At 54.5% G+C, this 21,148-nt stretch overlaps 1 protein-coding gene across 2 annotated transcripts in view; it reads left to right on the top strand.

Annotated features, from left to right (window-relative positions):
* Positions 1–21,148, top strand: part of QSOX1 (quiescin sulfhydryl oxidase 1) — a 40,211-nt gene that overhangs the window by 7,126 nt on the left and 11,937 nt on the right. For both annotated transcript variants that reach the window (XM_043485251.1, XM_043485252.1), the window contains exons 2-8: positions 2,573–2,673; positions 10,564–10,609; positions 11,098–11,200; positions 13,553–13,643; positions 16,269–16,414; positions 18,050–18,184; positions 20,197–20,326. In XM_043485251.1, the coding sequence (XP_043341186.1) occupies positions 2,573–2,673; positions 10,564–10,609; positions 11,098–11,200; positions 13,553–13,643; positions 16,269–16,414; positions 18,050–18,184; positions 20,197–20,326 (752 nt within the window). The remainder of the gene's footprint in view (positions 1–2,572; positions 2,674–10,563; positions 10,610–11,097; positions 11,201–13,552; positions 13,644–16,268; positions 16,415–18,049; positions 18,185–20,196; positions 20,327–21,148) is intronic.

The raw sequence follows: 21,148 nt of genomic DNA, 5'->3' as shown, positions 1-21,148 counted from the left end.
AAATCCTGTTCCAACTGAGTTGCACCTGACAACTGGAAGTTTGCTGAAAGGGTAAAGGTGGCCATGCAGTAATCTGGGTGAGCATTGTGCTTTTAAGAAAGAAGAAAACCCTCAAGAGTTCCTGTGGTATGATTTGGGGAAGTGGTAAGGGGATGCTGGGTGGGGGGGAACCAGACCAAAAAAGGCCTTAAGCCTATAGGTTTTCTTCTAGAGGCAATGGGAGCCACCAAAGAATATTGAATAGAGAGTGACATAGATCTGCAGATAGGAAAGATCACTGGAGCCCAGCTAAGCCGGTGATAGAGCATAGTAGAACCTTGGCCAGGAGGGAAATGAGACATTTCATCTGAACAAGAAATCCTGCACTAGCTCCCTGGGAGGGTGGTTAGAGGTGAGGTTAGAGATAAGAAACCCAGGAGCAGGGAAAGGAGACTAGACTAGGGAGTGGGCAGGAGGGGACTTGCGAGGGAGGGTGGACAGGACACGGAAGCTGGTTGGGATTAGAGGTTCCGCGTGGTTGGACTGCCTGACTCTGTCCCTCCCACGTGGGGCCCACAGTGGGGGCGGGGGCGGGGACAGCAGAGTGGCAGGGAGGGCAGGAGGGCTGCTGTCCCGAGCCTAGCACGGAGCAGACCCTGATCACTGACCACAGCCCCATTCGTGCAGGCCGCCCCGCCAGCTAGATGTAAGACCAAAGGACACAGGCCATTCGGGATGGCAGGCGTTTATAGCTCAAAAGGCTGCCCTTCTGTTCCAGGGGAGCCAGGAGCTCCCTAAATGGGGTTTGATGAGATGGGAGGACGTTGAGGAAATGGCATCACAGGCTGGGGCTCACCTGTCTCTGCAGAACACTTCCATTCATGCCCCACTCCCCCTTCTTCACCCCTCCCCCCTGCTAGGATTCGGTGCTAAGAGGAGACTGCCAACCAGAAAGCAGAGGGGGAGAGGGATGGGGAGGAAGTGGGCATTGCCTCTGGCCTGCTTCACAGTCCCAGACCCCCTCCCTTGTGTCACCCCTAGAAGGACCAGCTTGGCTGCTCTGAACCTTCAGAGCCTTTCCTTTGAGGGCTGGGTCAGGGTATGCAGTGGTATCCTGCCTCTTCTGTCATGGAAGTGAGGGTGACCCTTCTCCTCTGGGCATAAAAAGTTCCTGGGAGATCCTACGGTTTTTCAGATGTCATAAGGGACAGTTCTGGGGCGAGGTAAGAGGTCCCTGGGTCTTGGGGATGTTATTTGGATATTAGTCTTCTGTCATTAGTGGGTACTGAGTGGGCTGCCTGTGTCAACCCCCCAACCCACCCCTTCCTGTGCCCCAGATGGGAGGTGAAGGGCCCTGTGGGGAAGATGTGGGCTCCCCAAATCCCTGGGCGGGCTTGCTCCTCCCTCACTTGCCCAGAAATGCCCATGATGCAGGGTGCTGTGGGAGTCAGCCCAGACCCCCTGCCTGCATGCCCATGCTGGCCCCTGCCTGCCTCCCAGCAGCGCTGCCTCTGCAGCCGGCCTGGTCTGTGTACACAGCCTCACAGTCCACCTGCTCCTCGCCTGCCCACCCCGTTCCCTGGTTCCCTGGCAACTCGATGACTGTCAAGGCTCCCCTTGACTCCCACCTTTCCTGCCGGGCCCCTGCATAGTCCCCAGGGCTGGTCTCTCCTGTGGCCACGTTCCTCCAGGGCCCCATGCCACTCAGCGTGGCACCCCCCTTCCGTTGCCACCTCACGGTCTGTGCAGCTTCATGTGCCTGTCTTCCCGTATGGCAGGAGCAGCCTCACCATAACGTGGCACTTTGGTGGGTACTCTGGGGGCACCTGACCTGGAGCTGGAGCTCACGAGGCCTGCCTGGTTGATGAGTTTGTTTTCTGTTTCCCAGATCCTGGGCTGCGGCCCAGATCGGTGCCGTGTTCTCTCTGCCAGCAAGTTCCAGCAGAGAGAGACTCATGGCCTGGGGCCTGACGAAGGAGCAGGGTGCCCAAGCAACTGGCCTGGGCAACTGCTCGACTCCTTCCAGACCTGGCCTCAGGGCTTCTTTCCCAGCGGCTCTAGATCCCAGGTGTCTTCACCCACCTCCTCTAGACTTCTGCCTTCATCTCTGGTTGGGGAGCCGCTCCTCACTGCCCTGTGTCTCACCCACCCAAATGGGGCTGACAGCCAGCACCTTGGCCACAGAAGCCTTCACCAAGGGTCCACTGGGGAATTCAGAACTCCAGAGGCATGCTCTTCACCCTTCTGGAGCTGACCCTTTCTAGAGGCCAGCAGGGGCTGAGGCAACATCCCAGAGGCTTTTCCCCAGGAGGGCCAGTCTGATCTCACACCTCCCTTTAGCCCCTGTGTCCCTCCCCCACCCCCGAATAATGGAGAAACACAGATTGCCGTCCTGAGTAGGCTGCTGGTGCTAGGTAACTGTGCCCTAAGCACAGGCTAAATGCAGAGTAACCCAGCTATCTCAGAGGCCCTTTTTTGAAGATGGGGTGACTATTCTCCTTAGAGCTTCTGGGACAGGTGTCATGGGCATTGGTGGGGATGGATTGTACTTACCCAGGGTTTTTTTTGTTTTGTTTTTTTTTTGTCATTTCAGATTGGAGGCCTGCACTGAATCTCGCTGCCCTGGACTGTGCTGAGGAGACCAACAGCGCAGTTTGCAGAGATTTCAACATCCCTGGCTTCCCGACTGTGAGGGTATGTGACCGGGAGGGGCGATGCGGGCCTGGCGGGGCAGAGTCGTTGGAGCACTTTGCCAGCTGCCCCGTGCTTCCCTGGCATCTTCCCGGCTGAGCTCTGTGGGGGTCCTCCCAGGCTTCTGGGCCTGACCTGCTTAGATCCCAGCCCTTGGAGTCCTGTGCTTTGATGAGACACCTTCTCTAGAGGCAGAAAGGCATGTGAACTGGGAGGCAGAAAAGAAAGAGGCTCACTTGGTATGTGACCTTCTCCCCTTTATAAAAAGGGAGAAGGGGCTGTGTGTTGTCGTGTTGGGACCCACAAATTTTCACTGTGAAAAGCGATCATCCCCTAGGTTGGTGAGAGCTCCCAGCTTCCAGGAGCCTCTTTTCCAATCAACTCCTCCCCTCGCCCCCACTGACCTCCCAGGCCTAGAGGGCTGATCTCAACCATGTGAAACCAGGGTTTAGGCTCTGACACACCTGGGGGCAGGATCAGACTCAGAGGACCTCATGGTCTCCCTGAAAAGGACCCGGGAGACACTGGCAGGCCTCATCTTCCTCAGGTCAGTGCCTTGAACCTGAGTGGCTCGGAAGTGACCTGTCGGAGAGCTTTAGCCCCATGCCTCAGGCCACAGGGATACCCATCACGGGAATCGTCACACCCGACACATGATGGCCCGTCACCCGGCTCTGGCTGCAGGCAGCATGAGTGCTCTGATGAGACCTCGCCTGCCCACTGCGGGGCATCAACCACTTAGTTAGCATCTGGATGCCTTCCAAGGCTCTCACGTCGGAGGCCCTGGGAAGCCCAGAGCAGCACCTCCTCAGGGCTCAGGGCCGGCTGTAATCCAATTAGTTCTCCTCCAAATGAAAGAATCCACATCTCTCTCTCCAGCCACAGATAATTAGCCTGCTCCCCCCAGACTGGCATCTAGAAAAGCAGTTTCCTCTGCTTCCACTAGGATTAAGCAGGAAATGCCTTTGAAGACTGAAAAGTCAAGCATTGTCCCCAGAACAAGAGAACTCTGAGTTCAGGGGCTTCAGTTGCCAGGTGGAACTGTGAACCATATATCTGAGCCTGAGGACACCCGGAGAATTCCTCTGGAGAGCAAGACCCTGGGCTCCTCCAGCCACATCCAGCTCTGAGTCCACGTTCTCTTCCAGCCATTTCCAGCTCTGAGTCCATGAGACGGTCCTGTTCTCATGGCCAGTGACCTCCTGCTGGGTTCAGGGTTTCTGTGGCCCAAGAGAGCTCCCTCCTGCACTCCTGTTTACCACTTAGGGTGAGGACCCGAGCCCCCATTCCACTGGCCTGGGAGGTGTCCTGAGCCAGCAGCTGCTGCCATTATCATTTAGAGGTGGCAGCAGAGACATTATCTATCAACCATCTCTTTTATGTTAAAGATTCCCATGATGGGGCCACTGCCCTATCCCCAGCCCCAAGATATGTAACTTGAAATATTCAAAATTATTCTCCAAGGGCAGCATGGAGCCTTCTGTTCTTTCTGCTGAGTCAGGGCAAGCAACGCCTCGTGGGAAGCTGAGGGAAAGAGTCAGGGTGATGGCAGGAGTCCCTGTTCATATGCCAGAGTTTTGGTCTCACTGAGGGCTCTGCACAGGGGTCCAGCCACCGCCCAACCCCCGGGAGGAGGGTTGGTGATGGGCCTGTGGCCAGGTTGGGACCTTCTTGGGGGGTTCCGTGGGGCCTGGCACCTGGGACATTATGTTTCTGTCTGGGAGAGGCTGGGGCTCAGTGGGTGTGAAGGAGGCGGCCCAGCTACACCAGGAGATCCAGAGCTTCTCGGCGCCTACCCAAGTCACGCAGCACACGCAACCCGAGTGCCTCAAGTGATTCATCATCTCCCCAGTCGCCCAGCTGGCTGTGGGAGGGGCGCTGGGAGGGCCCCTGAGCTTGGCTCCCTGATCTCTCGCTGCCTCCACACGGGCAGCGCCAGGCCGGGCCAGGCGGGGCTGGGAGTCACCTGTCCATTTCTTCAGAACTCCAGAGACCAGTGTGGTGACCTCTCAGCCTCTCCCAGGCAGCCCACAGTTCAGCTTCAGCAGGAAGAGGCACTCGGTGGCCTATCCTCAGGGCTCTGGGCCAGGGCGCGTGTAGCTCTAGCTACTGGTGCATCTCAGCTCTAAGGCCCTAAGCAATGGCTTTCAAATCTTGGTACTGTGGCCAGCAATATTTACAAGGAGATCCAGAAGTCAGTTTGGATCCATTATCCCTAAAAGCAGTCGTTTCATAAAACAATATTCTTAGTAAGTGCAGTACACAGTGATATTTTCTCTTCTTTTATTTAAAAAAATACTGGCTGTGATTCACTAAGTTGATTTTACAGCTTACCGCTTCTAGTGTTTGGGAAACACTACTCAGATTCCAAATCTCCAGAAATTCTGGCCTATTGAGAGCCCAGTGTGCCTGTGAGCAGCATGGCTGGACTCCCTGGAAAGCAGTGCAGAGCCCTGAGGTGGCCCTGGCTGCCAGCCGGCCAGAGAGACAGCCCTCGTCCCCTGGGGACTGGAGCCTGTCCTCGCCCCCACCCATGAAGGCTAAAAGCTCTAAGATGATGAACAGGCGGGAGAGAGAGTGTGGCTGGTGTAAAGGGGACAGGCCACCCCCAGTGACGTGTGTCATTGTCCCTTTCCTCTGCTTCCTGTCCCTTGTCACCCTGAGCAAACAGCTTCCACCAGCCCATCCTGTTCAGCAAACAGCTGGCCCTGCAGGGCGGGCCAGCTGCGTCAGGGCCCCATCAGACAGGAGCTTGTGCCCAGCTGGAAGAGAACAGGTGAGGGAGGGAGAGGGTAGCTGGAAGCAGGTTCTGGCTTGTGCCTGGGGACCTAGAGGCTGGAACCTGGGGTCAGGGAGGCTTTGCCATGAGTCATAGGAGTGCCCCTCAGTGGGTAATGGAACAGTGCAGCCAAGGGCCTGGCTGGGATCCAGATTACAGGAAGCAGCAGCCTTGCATGGGAGCAGACAGAAGTCTTCCCTTTGCAAGATTCTGAGGAGATAATTGACACGAGGTCAAATCTTGGCTCCCCTGCTTACTGCTTACTGTGACTTGGAAAGTTGCTTAACAATGCCCTAGCCACTGGCCTCAGTTTCCTTGTCTGAAAAATGGATGATAATGTCTCCCTAATAGATCGTTGCCACGTGTGAAATGAGGTCTTACCTGTGAGAGTGCCAAGGCACTTGCGGTGTTCACCAGAGTTCCATGAATCTTAGTGGTCTTCCTTCTGGTTGCCCATGGGCTCGTGGTAGCCCCTCCGTGATGCCGCATTTGAGGCAGTCCATCCGTCAGCAGCTGTGGAGTGAGTGTTTTCTGCGGATACAGCCCCGTGCTCACCATTGCAGAGAGGCCAGACGTGTAAGCCACAGCCAGAAAGATAAGCGAGGCCAGCCAGACAGGAGAGTGCTGTCCACGGGGCACCGGAGCGCCCGGCTAGTTGCCAGGCAGGGAGCGACGTGTCCATGGTGAACGCAGGAGGAGTTTGGGCTCACTGAACTCTCCCTCCCACGTCAGAGAGGCCTTCATGTGGGAGGAGGAGCACCCAGAGGAGGGGGACTTCCGCAGGGGGTGAAGGACAGGTCAGGTTTGGCTGGGAGGGAGGAGGAGCGTGGGCAGGGGAGGATGTGAGGGCAGAGGCTGTGGGCAGACCCACGTGGTGAGTTGAGAAGGCTGATCCGGCTGGAGCAGAGGCTCCTGTGGGTGCTGAGGCAGGGCCCCCGGAAGGAGGGAGCCCAGGGCTGGCCCATCCTGGAATTCAAGGCTGGAAGTAGGGGTTGCAGTCTGGGCTGTTATTTCATGTGTCTTTTGTTAGATGGTGAGATGTCAGGGATTGGGGGGCAGGACTCAGAAAGATGTCTCCAGCCTGTCTGGAAAAGGAGATGGGTCCCCTCTCGGCAATCACTCGCGCTCTCCCAGGCATCTCCTCCACGGACAGTCCGCAGGGTAGGAACCGTTAAGCTTATGCATATCTTACAGGCTCGCTGTAAGATATTTGGAGGTTATTTTCCTTGAAACTTGTTTCAAAGGCTTGGACTCAATGCCACTGATGGTTGCCACTGGCAAGTGTACTTCCTGCTTAGCCTTGTTTGCCCCCTGGGAAGGCAGCTGTTCCTGGATAGGTTGGCAAAGACCTGCCCAAGGTCATCCGGTCACCCGCCTTTGGGGAGATCCCCATGGTTGGGGAAGGCAGAAACTCCTGGGCAAAGGGTTAAGAGGAAAGGGACTGGGTGTTGACTGCTCCTGGAGGAAAGAAAACTCACTGCTGGCATCTTAATGGCCTGTTTCCAAGGAAGGTGGTGGTTTCCCTTGGGTACGGCACACCCCTCCAACAGCTGACTTAATAAGGATGCATATTAATAAGAGGACAAAAATGTGCCCTGACTCGATTTTAATGTAATTTTTACATGAGCTCCCAAGCTGATCAAAGGGCAGAGGTTCTCTATTCAAGTGAACAAATGTCCTTTGAGTGTTTCCCTGACCTTGACACTGTGCCAGGCACTGTGGGGCTTGTAGAGGTGAGGAAACTGTCATCCTGCCCTCCCAGTTGGGAGGCAAGTTCATCATAGCTGAAATGTAAGAAATGGGGGGCAGTGGGAGGTAGGTGTGGTTGGGGGCAGATCCTGGAAGGCCTCGAATGCTGTTGAGTTTGGACTTTATTCCTTGGCAGTAGGGTGTGATGGAAGGGCTTTTTAGGAGAAGTGACATGATCAGACCAGAATTATCCTTTAGAAAGCCACGCAAAGTGGCAGTGAGGGTGATGGCTGGAAAATGAAAAGATGGAGCATATTACTGTTTCTGGAGCCTGAGTTAGCGGCACAGATAGAGACAGTTGCAGTGGTCCTGGAAGTAGGTGGTAGGCCCTACTCTGGACAAGGCATCTGGTCTCGAAGACTGCAGAAGAGGTATCAGAAAGGTCAGGTTCACAGAACACAGGGCTTGGGGGAGAGGGAGATCCTGGGCTGGGTGGCAGGGAGGAGCTGGGTGAGATAAGGAACCTGGGTGGAGAAACAGGTTGGGGGAGGGGTGACTCAGTCTCCCAGAGTGTGTATGTATTGGGGGAGGGGTGCTGTGACATCTGGAAGAAAGAGAAGTTAAGACAGGTGAGGATCTGAGACAGGGTTCAGGTCACAATGCGTTTGGACAAAGCAGATGACATCAGCAAGGGAGACAAATAATGGGCTTGTCTGTCCGTTCACCCGTTTATTCACTCATTCATTCAAAAGCAGAGATTGAGCCCCTCGTTTGCGACAGTGCCTCCCTGGGCTTTTTAAACAGAAGAGTGCCATGGTCTGATGCCCGGCGGGAGGAGATGGCAAGGGCCGTGGGCACAGGGGAGGAGTCCAGGACGAGGCTGAGACAAGGGCGAGGGGAAGGCCGTGAAGATGACCACGAAGGCCTGGGTGGTGTCAGGCAACCCAAGGGAGGGTGATGACATGAGGTGGAGATGGAGAATGTCAGGAAGATGTGGCCCAAAAAAACCCTGGCCGAGGGGAGGAGAAGCAGGCAGTGGTGGCATCAGATACTGCGGAGAGAGCAGGAAGGGCTGGAAGGTCACTGGACGGCCAAAGAGAAGGTCAGCCTAGCTTTCCTGGAGCCCTCACAGCTGAGTCGTGGAAGCCCGAGCCACAGCCGGCTTCATGGGAAGGAAGAGGACACTGTTTTGAGAAATTTGGCAGTGCAAGAAGATGGGGCATGCCACACCTGGAGAAGCCTCTATTCCCATCCTTCATCCCTTCCTGCCCCTTCTCCTTTTTTTAACTTTAAAAAAAAAATAGATTTGAGTTTATTTGTAGCCTTAGGGAAGGAGCTGGTAGACTAGGGGAAAGGTGAAAGAGAGAATGATCTATAGGAAAAAGTTCCTCTGGAGTGTGAGGTATGGGAAACAGCACTCCGGTGGTAACAGTGTTCTGAGAGATGGCTGGGACAGAAGGGACGGCTGTGTGAGGGGCGCTCTTAAGAATTCCCGCAAGCCCCTAACTCAGGCCCCTATCTGACTTCCTGCTGCCCACGGCTGCGGCCTTCGGAAGGCTCAGCTCGGGTCTGGGGGGCTCCCGTTTGATGGAGGTCATGCCAACCCCCTTTTCATAAGCCCCCTGCTCAGATTTTGGAGAGCTGATGTTTGAAGAAGAGTCATCACACTCCTCTGCAGTAACGGACGGTAGCAACTATCGCCACAGAAAAGCCACACGGCTTAAGGCATCATGGCGTCAGTCATGTTTTTATGCCTATGGAAGCAAGTTGAAGTCTGTCCTGTCTGTACGAGGACCCCATCACCCTGAGTAACTGCAGCTGTAGAGGCTAACCTCTGGGATATTATTTGTGAGCAAACCAAACCCCCAGTAGATGCGTCTTTTATTTTGTTTCTGAGAAACAAAATCAGCCTATAACATGCCCTCTCTACTTGATCTCATGTCATAAGCCTGGAAAAGTGTGCTCGTTTTTACAAGTATAAGGATGGCGTATAGTTTTCTTAATTCAAAGTATATTCAGTATCTACAAAGAACACTATTAGGAATACAAGTGGCATGTGTCAGTGAATGGTTTTCACCCAGAATAGAAGTTTATATTAATGCTGTAAGTAGAAAGAGGATAAAACAGGGTCCAGGTGAGGTCAGCAGGAGCAGACTGCAGGTGGGGAGAGGTGCGTGCCTTCTCCACATCTTTATTATTCACGGAGGAGAGGCGGGCAGGTGGCCTCCACATTTTAGTTTCCTACCTACAAATGGCTAGAACAGACAGGTCCGGCTGATCGGTGTTTCCTAGTATTTAAAAGGAACAAGGGAAGGGGATGATGATGTTAACATGTGTTGATTTCTTGCTGTCTGTACCAGGTACCATGCTAAGCACTTTAGTTGTCATTGAATCGTCACAGTTCTCCAGGGTCGACAGTGTCATCCTCATCTGAAAGATGAGAAGGTTCAGAGAGGTGAACAGATTGCCCAAGGTCACACAGCAAGGGCGTAGCAGAGCCAGGCCTTGAACCCAGGCCTGCACTCAGCCATCAGCTTGGATCAGGCCGAATGGCCGTGCTGTTGGAGACAGAAGCCCAAGATGGCTACAGGTAGCCCTGAGGTTAGGGACCTCAGGCAGAGGCCTCTCCCCAGCCTCCAGGTTAAGTAGCCACCTGTCAGGACAACCGAACTCCGTTCCCTCCTGAGCCCAGGCCAGAGTTCTGGCTGCTCTCTAACACTTAGACGGGAGCCTGGGTTCTGAGGTGCCATCCTCTGTCCTCTCTCTCAAAGGGGTTACAGGCTGGCCCTGAGTGTCATGTGAATGGGGAGAGAGTTAGCTTGGCCCATGTGTAACAAGGCTTGTTCTCTCAGGGGCTCAAGCCTACCCTTCAGTAGGACAGAACTGGAGACACCTCCCTTCTGGAGTGTCTGCCGAGGCAGGCCGAGAGTCCTTGGGGGCCAGAGACGCCAGCCTCCCTGCCCCCTTTCCAAGATAAGGAGCCAGGACAGACGGCCTCCAAGGGCCGCTGACATTTTCCAGGGTAGGGGTGGGGGTATGAAGTGACTTCCCTTTATTTTTTTCAGACGGGCCTGCATCGTTTATTCACAGAGGAACTATTTTCTAGTCCTACGTGCTGGGTCCCCGGGCTTTGTAGGAACAGGCCACTTCCAGTTGAGTGTCTGAGCCGCAGCTTCCCCGGGTGCTCCAGGGCCGTGGGGGCAGGGGTCAGGTACAGGACACTGGGGGGAGGAACCCGGGTCCTCTCCAAGAGCAGACACCACCTCCTCTCATTTTACAGACCAAGAAACTGAGGCTCACAAAAGTTAAGTCATTTCCCCACAGCCGCCCCTTTTAGTAAACAACTGGGCCACAAACGCATACCCAGCTGTCGCGGCTGTGGTGCTCGGAGCCCCACTGACTCCTGCCTTTGTGTTTGCTTCCAGTTCTTTAAGGCCTTCTCCAAGACCGGCTCAGGAACCACGCTGTCAGGTGGGTGTCCCGGCTCTCGGGGTCCCGTTGGCACGCTCTGCGTCTTCCTCTCCCTCCTTCTCCCGGGCTTCCACTGTGGGGAGAGAGAGCCCAGCTAGCTCTGCACGGGGAGGAGGGCCCCAGTCAAAGCCAGAGGGGTGTCCTCCTGAACGTGCCCTCCCCAGCCAGCCTGGAAGATACCTCCGGGAAAACGGGGTCAGGTGTTCCTAGAATAGCCCTTGTGTCAAAGTGGGGTGGGCACCCAGAGGGGCAGCCAGACAGCGTGCGGAGGGCTCTTGGGGTGCTCTCTCCTGCCCTGAGGGATGGGTCCCTCTGCCATGCTTAGGGCCGGGGGGTGACCCCCACCTGCCTCATGTGGAGGGGACTGACACGTACTTTGTCTCGCTCAGAACTAGCTCGTGTGCTGGGTCCTGAGGGAAGCTGGGGTTTGCACCCTTCTCCTCATCCCCCGTCCCCCTCTCGCTCCCCCACCCCATCGTCATTTACAGTGGCTGGAGCTGATGTGCAGACGCTGCGGGAGAGGCTCATCGATGCGCTGGAGTCCCACAGTGACACGTGGCCCCCGGCCTGTCCCCCGCTGGAGCCTGCCAGGTAGTTGGGGCCACGGCGGGCCCGGGGCAGGGTGGCAGGAGGGCAGAGCGGTGGGGACAGCAGGGCCAGGCAGCGGCTTGGGTCCTCCTGTTGCCCATGCTGTGGGCCGGAGCCCGGAGCTGCTGGGAGCAGCTGGCGGAGGGCTTCCCGTTGCTGGAGAAGCCCTGACTTCCTGGGGCTGATGGGGGTGAGAGGGCCCACCCCACCGGGTGGGAAGGAGAGGATGGACTGGGGTTCTCCAGGTCATACCTGCTCTGCTTCTCACAACCTGTGCTCAGGAGCCTTTGAGGAGTGAGACAGGATGTCACACAGTCTGACGCAGGGAAGGTCCCTGAGAGGGTGGGCGTGGGGAGGAAGAAGGGAGACAGATGCCATTTAGAGGAAATGGGACGGGGAACTGAGAAGCACAAAGCCCCGTCAGATGAAGGTGCTCCTTTCCTGAGCCGTGGCTGTGCCTGGGGGAGGGGGAGATGACTGTGCCCCCCAGCCCCCCACCCCTACCCCCGCACTGCAGAGCATCCGGTGGCTGGGATTCAGGCAGCCTTTCAGGACTGCCTCTGTCCTAGGAAATCAGGATAACAGGCTGCACAGTGTCTGACCCTGACTCCCCCATGAGGGAGACAGGGAGATTGAAAACACGAGATCCTGCCCTTCTGGATGAGAACTCCAGATAGGAGACAGCCCACCTGCGGGGCCAAAAAGGAACAGATGCAAGTACCGGCCAGGACTGCTGGAGGTGCCCAGCTGTGGGACACACTGAAGGTTCCAGGGGCTGAGAGGGCCTCGGGAGGCAGACGCTGGGGCTTAGCGCAGCCTAAGTGTATGTACTGGTGTCTTGAAAGCTGAGGCCCTGCGGAGAGATTGTGTTTCCAAGTGTCAGTGGCTGTTGAATCCAAGTCACAATGATTCTTTTATCCTCTTTCCCAAATTCTTCATCCTCCCAGAGAGCCTCCCAGAGACCCTGGACTGAATATCTGGTCTTGGTGCAGTTTGGGGGTTCCATAAGCAGACCCCCTCTCTGCAGGAAACACCCAGGCCAGCCTGTATACCCTGCTCCTCACTTCTGACATTTCTCAATGACTGTGTCTCTATGTCTTCCTTTCTCATACCCTTACTTCCCTCATGGTGCCTTTTCAGCCCAGAGGGATCTCAAAAGCAATCAACTGGGTAAACCTGCCAGCCTCTCTCAAAGTGACCCTTCTAAAGAGCTTTAGGGAGGAGGCAGAGACATGTAATGGAACGTGGGAGACGTGTGATGGAAGGTGGGCTGCCTCCTCCAGAAGAGTGAGAGGGGATGAATGGGGTGGGGACGGGCTGTGTGGACAGCAGCCTGCAGGGCCTGCTCTTCTGCCAGCCTGGGGGACACCTGCTACCACCTCAGCGGCTGTCAGTATCCATCCACCCACTGGGGTACACTCTGGACCCCACCTCTCTGGCACGTCATTTTCACTGTCACTGGGCTGGAATCCATTGGCCCCAAGTTGCACCTTCAGTTTGGAGGTAACCAACTGTTGTGTCCTTGGATCCAGAGAAGGGAAACAGATCATCAGTTTGAGGATAAAAGTAGAGGCCATCGTGTCCTGTTATGTGTCTGAGGAGGTTCTGCTTTTTAATTGAAATGAGGACACAGATCATTTTTGTATTATGTAATTGTTTTCTGTTGAAACTCTGCATTTTAAAAACAATTTATGTCTTAATTCTTTGATTTTGGGGGGAATAATAAAATTTGACTTATTAATTTCCACCTTTTTCCTGGGACCTTAGTTTCCTTGTCTTAAAATGAGGAGGTTAAAAATCTTATGATAAGGTTAGATGGCTTCTAAGATCTCCTGCACCCAGGACTTTCTGATTTTTTAATTCCTCTTTTATGCCTGCTACAGGAGAGGAAAAAGCAAATCTCCCAGTTGGTAGTGACTTGGCACAAACTAAGACTTGTGTCTGATAGCTAATAAACACCAGTCTCTTAGGGGACCAATAAAAACGGCAGTTCTAAGTCTGGGCCGTACCCTGGGCCAGAGCATAGAAATAACTGGTCTCAAAGCTCGCCTCCCCAGGTGTCCTCCCTTGACTGCCCATACTCACTCCTGACTCTGAAAAAACAACCCAAATAGCTTGGCGAAATGAACCAGCCATTAGTTTAGGTTTAGGTAACAGAGAGAGAATCTTTTGAGAATCAATGTTTGGTTTACTCCTGCTGGAAGGCTGGTGTGGAGACTTCCGCGAAGCCTCGTGTGAAAACAGCAGATGTGTGTGGCTGTCCCCACAGTACTGTGTCTGCCAAGACGGCTGTCACCAGCAGTTTTGCTTTATTCTCACCACAGAAAGAGTGACTGCCAGCGGTGTCTCTTGCAGGCTGGAGGAGATTACTGGATTCTTTGCAAGAAACAATGAAGAGTACCTGGCCCTGATCTTTGAAAAGGAAGGCTCCTACCTGGGTAGAGAGGTGAGTGCCTGCAGGGTTCCTGCATCTCCCGGATAGACATTGTGGGGGAGAGCCCAGTGAGTTCAAGAGCAGGGCTGATCCTGTGCACTGTCTTAGCCCAGCACTGGCCTTCCCCCTGCTGGCGGAAGCGGGGAAGTGTAGGAGCTGGACCTTTCCGTTTAAAGCCTTTTTGTCTGTTTTGATCTTCCTCTTGGAAACTGAGGGCTTCCCAGATGGCTCAGTGGTAAAGAATCTGCCTGCCAATGCTGGAGATTCAGGAGACTCGAGTTCGATCCCTGGGTTCAGAAGATGCCCTGGAGGAGAAAGTGGCAACCCACTCCAGTATTTTTGCCTGAGAAATCCTACAGACTGAGGAGCCTGGAGGGCTACAGTCCATGGGATCGCAAGGAGTTGGACATGACTGAGCGTGCACATATGCATGGAAAATGAAAATGATAACACCTGCTGTTTATTAAGCGTTGCTATATTGCTGACACACATAGTTGCTAATTTTTCTAATTAACAAAGATGGTCAAATAACAGGCCGAAAATCACACAGCCAGTGAGTTGGTAGAGCAGGACTTCAACCAGGTCCGTCTGCCTCCAAAGCTCATGTTGTTCCTATGCTACCCTGCCTCCAAAGAAGTGGAGTAACAAATTGGGGGGAGGGAACCTCAGAGAGCATCTAGTCCCTCTTGAGGACCTGAGGTCCCTTCCCAGGTGAAGCAGATACCAAAATCAGGCTGGTTGGAATCTCCACTCCAACATTTATGATCAGTGGTCCTCAACCTTTTTGGCACCAGGGACTGGTTTTGTGGAAAACAATTTTTCCATGAACTGAAGGGAGGGGATAGTTTCAGGATGATTCAAACACATTTCATTTATTGTGCACTTTATTTCTAATCTAATGCTACTGCTGATCTGACAGGAGGCACCAGTCTGCAGCCTGGAGGCTGGGGATCCCTGACTTATGTGATACGGCTGTGATCATGTTACTCAGCTTTTCTGATCTCATTTCCCTGTCTTTGAAGTGGTGATAATTACCTTTTGTCAGAGAGTGGTTGGGAACAGCAAGTGAGACAGCATAGGGGAAGAACACGGATGAGTAGCTGGCAAAGAGTATGAATTTTATAAAGATCCATCCCCAGCCTGATGTATACAGCCCACTGTTCAGTCACTGCATCATGGACTTCTCAGGCCCCTGGGCTTTTTCCAGGTGTAGAGGTGGGACAGGCCAGTGCCCGGAGATGTTCCAAGGCAGTGCGCAAGGAGATAAGGAGAGAGGGGATGAAATTAAACACCACTGTTGGCTCTGGATGGTTTTCCTCCTGAAACTTACCAACCACAGTAGAGCAGTCTGAGCTGTCTTGGGACCTCTCAGCCTTGAGACGGAAAGCATGGAGGTGGGAGGAGCAGGGAGCTTTGCTGAAGGATGCCTGGCCCTTCTGGGGTCCCCTTCCACACCTGGGGTCATGCCTGTAGAGATGATTGATGAATGTTCATTGGACTAGCTCTCCCCACTATACTCCCTCCATCCCTCTAGTAATCAGGGGCAGGGGTCTCATGTTCATGCAGAGGTGCTCAGGGATGGGTGGCTTGAGAGGCAGGAGGACACACTGGCCAAGAGCCCTGGCTCTGAAGGCAGATTGACTTGGGATTTATAGCCCAGCTCAGGCACTTGCTAGCTGTGTGATCTGATCACGTGATTTCACTGCTGAGCTTCAGCTTCTGCCTCTACTGTACAATAGGAGTTTGATTTTTTAAACAGATACTTAACATATGTACTATTTACTAGTCCTTATTAGAAGCATTCTTGTAAAATTAATCCATTCAGTCTTCTTAACAGCCCTTGGAGGGGGGTATTATTACAGTTTTGCAAGTAAGGAAATTGAGTCTGGGAGAGATTTAGTCTGATTGGGCCAGGATTTAAACCCAAGCAGCCATGGTATTCTGTGCCATCTGGCTTAGTCTCCTAGCAATTGTTCCTGTATCGTAGTATGTTATTTTTAAAGATTAAATGAAGCAATCTATATATAAAACATAATACATACTCAATAAATACTACCTAATATTATATTTCTCCTTCTTAATGCTAGTGCTAAGTCGATTCAGTCGTGTCCGACTCTTTGTGACCCTATAGACCATAGGCTTCTCTACCCATGGGATTCTCCAGGCATTAGTACTGGAGTGGGTTGCCATTTCCTCCTCCAGGAGATCTTCCCAACCCAGGGATCGAACCTGCGTCTCTTACATCTCCTGCGTTGGCAGGCGGGTTCTTCTTCTTAACTCTTTCTAAAAATAAAACCATGTGTCTCAGTGCTTTTCTGATTTGGGACATAGATAGACAGTCTTACAAATATAAAAATGAAACCACATTTTATTATGCCTTTTGCAATTCGTTGGAAAGAAATTTACATTAAATTGGTACTGTCCTCAAAGATTTGAGATGTGTGGCCTGCACAGTTGTGAGGCGGTAGCGTTTGCACGCCTTGCTGTGGGTTGGAGGTGGTTGGTGGCTGTCACTCACCACGAAAGCCTCCTCTTGGAAAGGCTGAGCCTGGCTGGAGCACAGCTGTCACCCGGGCGTGTGCCCAGGGCTCCGTCTGCCCAGTGGCCGCCCCGCCCTGATGTCCCCCTTCTCTGCAGGTGACACTGGACCTCTCGCAGCACCAGGGCATAGCGGTGCGCAGGGTCCTGAACACGGAGCGTGGCGTGGTGAGCAAGTTTGGTGTCACCAGCTTCCCATCTTGCTACCTGCTGTCTCGGAACGGCTCCTTCTCCCGGGTCCCTGCGTGAGTGTCTCTCCACCTGTCTCCCCCATCCGTCCCTGTGTTTCTCCTTTCTTCCTGCCTGGAGAGGCTGCCAGCCTTTCACAGGGGCTGATGAGTTCTTTGTCTTGCAAGTCTCCTGAGGAGTCCCTGGGCAAGCAGGGAGCACCCTCTGCAGGAGGAGCAGATGTCTGCCTACGGCAGGGTAGGGGGGTCTACAGCCTGAAGTCGGCGCCCAGGGTGCTGCACACACACCTCTGCCCCCCAGCTCAGCAGTCCAGGCCCAGGTCCCTGGCGCACTCAGCACCCAGCCAGCGCCAGTGCTTCTGCACCAACCCCACCGCAGCCCTGGCCCTATTCCCCACCCTCCTCTCTTCCCAGACAGACTCCTTGGCAGGCTGCGGGCCTGGCAAGCACTCAGCTATGCCTGACCCTCCCTCCCTTTGGTTTTCTAATTGCAGAAAAGTTCATTAGGAGCCAGACAATAGCCAGTTCCAAAATGCCAAGAGAAAACAATCAGGCCAGCCACAGCCCCTCTGTCAGGCTCCCGCTGCTGAATGGCCCGTTAAATGGCACCAGATGGTGCCTCGGTGTCCTCCCCGGGCAGATGATTGATGTCCGCCTGGCCCCGCAGGCAGGAGCCCGAGGGCCAGGGAAACTGAGGCCGGCCCAAGATGTCCAGTGAGCCGCTTCTCGGGGCCATCCGTGCCATCCCACTCTGGGGCCGGGCAGTGTGGCCCCTGGTCCTCCCAGTCACCCGGCAGCATGGGGCCAGGGCTTGTCAGGAGCGCGGCCGAAGAGGAGGCAGGATGGGCCCGTCCTGGTGGGAGCAGAGGCATTGTTTCCGCTCTTGGAGTTGGTGAAGGGGAAAATGGTTTGTGACGATGCTGCTTCCGAGCCATCTGCTCATTGATCAACATCGGGCTGGGACAGTGGAGTGGAAAGCAATGTTTCTTGATGCCGGCTCCCCCGGGGTGTCCCATCACACGGCTGGGCTTCATGTCCTTCCCTCCAGTGGCCCCAACCAGGAGGCGTCACCCGCCCCTCAGGACTCCTCTTTATGAGAAGAGACAGGGAAATCAAAAGGATTGGAAGAGACTTGAGAATTTTAGTAGTTTGACGAGTTGTGGCTGTGATTTTTTTTCAAAGTCAAGTCTCAAACTCCCGTTGACCTCCTTGGGGCGTGATGTCGCCTCTGGTACCTTGGAGCCAGCTTGTGCACTTCCTTGAGGCCACACACGCCCCTTTGTATCTTTGGTCTCTGGGGAGGATCATCAGACCCACCATCCAGTCTGCAGCCAGAAGTAGCACTCTCCCTAGAAGACCCACCGGCTCCGAAAGTGCCCTGTCCCCCACCCCCACCTCTCTGGGGCAGGTCGAGGAATTCACAGGCCCAGCCTCTTTCCCAAGTGGAATTTTGACTTCAGACTGGTGTTAAGCAGACTTAGCACAGCATGGCCAGTGAATAGAAAGGTTAACGTGAGGCGGGGGTGCCTCGCTTTTGACCTCACTGAGGATAAGATCAAACCAAGTTCAAGTATTTCTTAATAAACATTTTCATCAGGGGAGTCACCGGCCTTCTGTCTCGTCCTGAGTTAGCTCTGGGATTTCACTCCTCTGCGCTCACTGCCTCTCTCTGGTGATTCCCTTCCCTCACAGGCTTACAGAATCCAGGTCTTTCTACACCACTTACCTGCGGAAGTTTTCCGGGAGCACCAGGGGGGCTGTCCAGACAACAGCTGCGCCAGCCACCACCAGCGCGGTAGCTCCCACCGTGTGGAAAATTGCAGATCGGTAAGACCTCGCCTCATCCCTTCCCCTCTCCACCTTCTCCTTGGATCACAGCACCCCTGGCCCACCCCTTCCTTCCACACGCTGTTCCTTGTCACAAGCCTGACTCCGGAGGGCTGGCCTTGGGCTTAGGGGGACCTGGGCTGCTGGCCACGCACTGGAGAGTCTTTCTGTTGGGGCAGCAGCATCTGATGACTGCGTTCTTCACGATGGAATGCATACTTTCTGATGCATTCCGTTAGGAATACTTTCCGCATTCCTTAAGCTTAACTCTATTCAAGACCAAGTAGAATCAGCTTGGGAGGATGATCTGCAGCCTCCAAAACAACTTCCCACCCAAGCCATTACTTCTCCAACACAGATTTTTGAGTGCCTGCTATGTGCTAGGCACCAGGAATACTGATTGTGCAGGGCAGATATGGTCCCTGCCCAGAGATTACAGTCCTTTCACAGCATCCCTTCTAGGAAGGCACCTGACCTCACTTGAATGCCTCTGGGTTCGGGGAGCTCACTACATTTCTTCAGCATAGTCAATATCTTTGTGCACAGCTGTAAGCACAAGGAAACTGTTCTTCTCTCTCAGCCTCTTCAGGTCCACCCTGGGGGTAGAATTTCTGCCTGTAGGGCAGGGAGATAGGGCCGCGGACTCTTGCTCTGGCCCCCAGGAGTGTACCGTGTGGAAATTGCTGAGCAGGAGGCTCAGAGCTGAGTCCAAAGGGTAGCCTCCTGTAGGGGGCTGCACAGGAGAAGTGGGAGTGGGGTCATCAGACTCTCCAGGAAGGATTTTGCATCCCAGCATGAGGGACTCTAAGGATGGAAAGTGCTAATGGAGAGTTATTTAGTAAATCAGGAGAGAAGGAAAGAGAAACTGAGCGTGATCATTGTAATTATTCAAATTGTAATTCTTCTGATTATTCAGATTGCTGTGATGGCTGGCACTTCTAACTATATGTGCTGGGCTCTGCTCTGTGCTTCTGTCCATTAACTCCTTTAGTCGGGGGCCACTCCTTGATGCAGAACACAAGAACGGAGATGGAAACTGAGACCCAAGGACACAGAAAGGGAGCAGAGGGAGGGGACTTGGGCGGGAGGGTAAAGCGCAGGTGGCCACAGTGCCCACCCGTCAGCTGATCTTGCTGGTTCCCCACCACCTTGGGAGGCAGGTGGGTCAAAAGTTCATTTTACCTGTGAGATCACTGTGGCTGGAGAGGTAGGTTGAGTTGCCCAAGCTCCCAGGGCTAGCCCACCATAGAACGAGACCAGAACCCAGGGGTCAGGAGGCAAGGGTAAAGAGGCAGCCTGTCCTTCAGGGCCCTGGGCCCAGATCCCACGAGAGCAGTGATGGGCACAGGGTGAAGCTGCCAGCGTGGAGCCTGCAACCCTTCTCCCAGGGCTGGGGTCAGCCCAAGAGGTGTGAGATGGATCCCTGCCTGATGCCCATGGTCTGGCAGCTGCAAGAACAGCAATCAGAATAACTGGAAACCCCACTTCCCCATTTCCAAAACCCCAGTCTCAGCCTTGACAGGCAGCCAAACCCATGGTCTTTCAGAGGGCCTGACTTCTCCAGAGCCATGTCGTGTGGGTGCCCCTGTGGGTCTACTCGTCTGTCCCTTGGAGTCTTTGTCCAGATCAGAGCATGAAGCTCAGCCTTCTCGTGGTCTTTTGTGAGTGCTAGGAGGGGTGGGGCTGTGGGCCTGCAGAGGGAAGACCCCACTCTATGCCAGGAGCTACTGAGGGTTTTGTATGTGTGCTTTTGTTTAATCCTCTCAGCAACCTACCTGTGAGCAAGTTGTTACTATCCCCATCTTACAGATGAGGCGTTGAGGCTCAGAGACATTAAGTAATCCACCCAGGGTCACATAGCTAGTTACTGGCAGAGCCAAACGCGAGTGTGTAGGACTCTGTGACCATCGGGAGTGCCTCCTCTTCTCTTCCTCTGGCCATGGGTGCTCCTCCTCCGCCCCTGCCCCATGGTTATCACCCCTTTCTCTCCCTGGCTCCCTCTGGGTCCTCAGCTCCAAGATCTACATGGCTGACCTGGAATCCGCACTGCACTACATCCTCCGGATAGAAGTGGGCAAGTTCTCCGTCCTGGAGGGGCAGCGCCTGATAGCCCTGAAAAAGTTCATGGCGGTGCTGGCCCAGGTGAGCGGGGCCCTGGGGCCCCTCATTCGGCAGCTCCACACAGGGCCCATGTGCATCCCTGCAGGCCCGTGCTGTGCCCGCCTGGAGGAGTCAGCCCGGCCCCTCCCTCTGGAGCTCGTGGTTGGGTTCGAATCTTTGGACCCACCAGCCGTCCCACTCACATGCCCCCCAGCCCCACGGGACAACCCCCTTCCCCTATGCAGGGAGGTGGGTGGGACATGGGGCCAGATGCCCGGGGGATATTCCCATTTGCACACATCTACCTGCCTGAGTCCTCCACCTCAGGCCGAGCCTGGACTGTGGCCTCTCACTCCCTGTCATGATCGGTGGGAAACGAGAAGCCATGGACCCCGCAGTGAAGGAATGAAGGCTTCTCTGAGTCTCTACTTTCCCCTCTCAGACTCAGAGTCAGAGGAAGCTCCCTGGCCTTGGCCATGCCTTCCTCACTCCTCTGTAGTCTCCTGCCAGCATGGCTCCTCCACGTAAGTAGCCATGTAAGTGCAGCTGCTACTTACGGAGGACCTGATGTCTGTCAGGCATTTAATCCTCTCAGTCTCGCTTCAGGGTGGCGAGTACTACCCCCTTAGGAGGTGCAGGTTACCCAAGTGACCTGCCTTAGGCCTCCCGGGAGGAGGTGTCATGGCCAGGCTTTGAACTGAGGTTCCAGGTTCAGTCCCCTGGAGAAGGAAATGGCAACCCCACTCCAGTATTCTTGCCTGGAGAAATCCCATGGATGGAGGAGTCTAGTGGGCTACAGCCCATGGAGTTGCAAAGAGTTGGATACGACTGAGCGACTAACATACACATACACACATCCAGGCA

The sequence above is a fragment of the Cervus canadensis genome, chromosome 13 (assembly GCF_019320065.1).
Source record: "Cervus canadensis isolate Bull #8, Minnesota chromosome 13, ASM1932006v1, whole genome shotgun sequence".
NCBI classification, from domain to species: Eukaryota; Metazoa; Chordata; class Mammalia; order Artiodactyla; family Cervidae; genus Cervus; species Cervus canadensis.
This window is presented reverse-complemented; position numbering and strand designations above follow the sequence as displayed.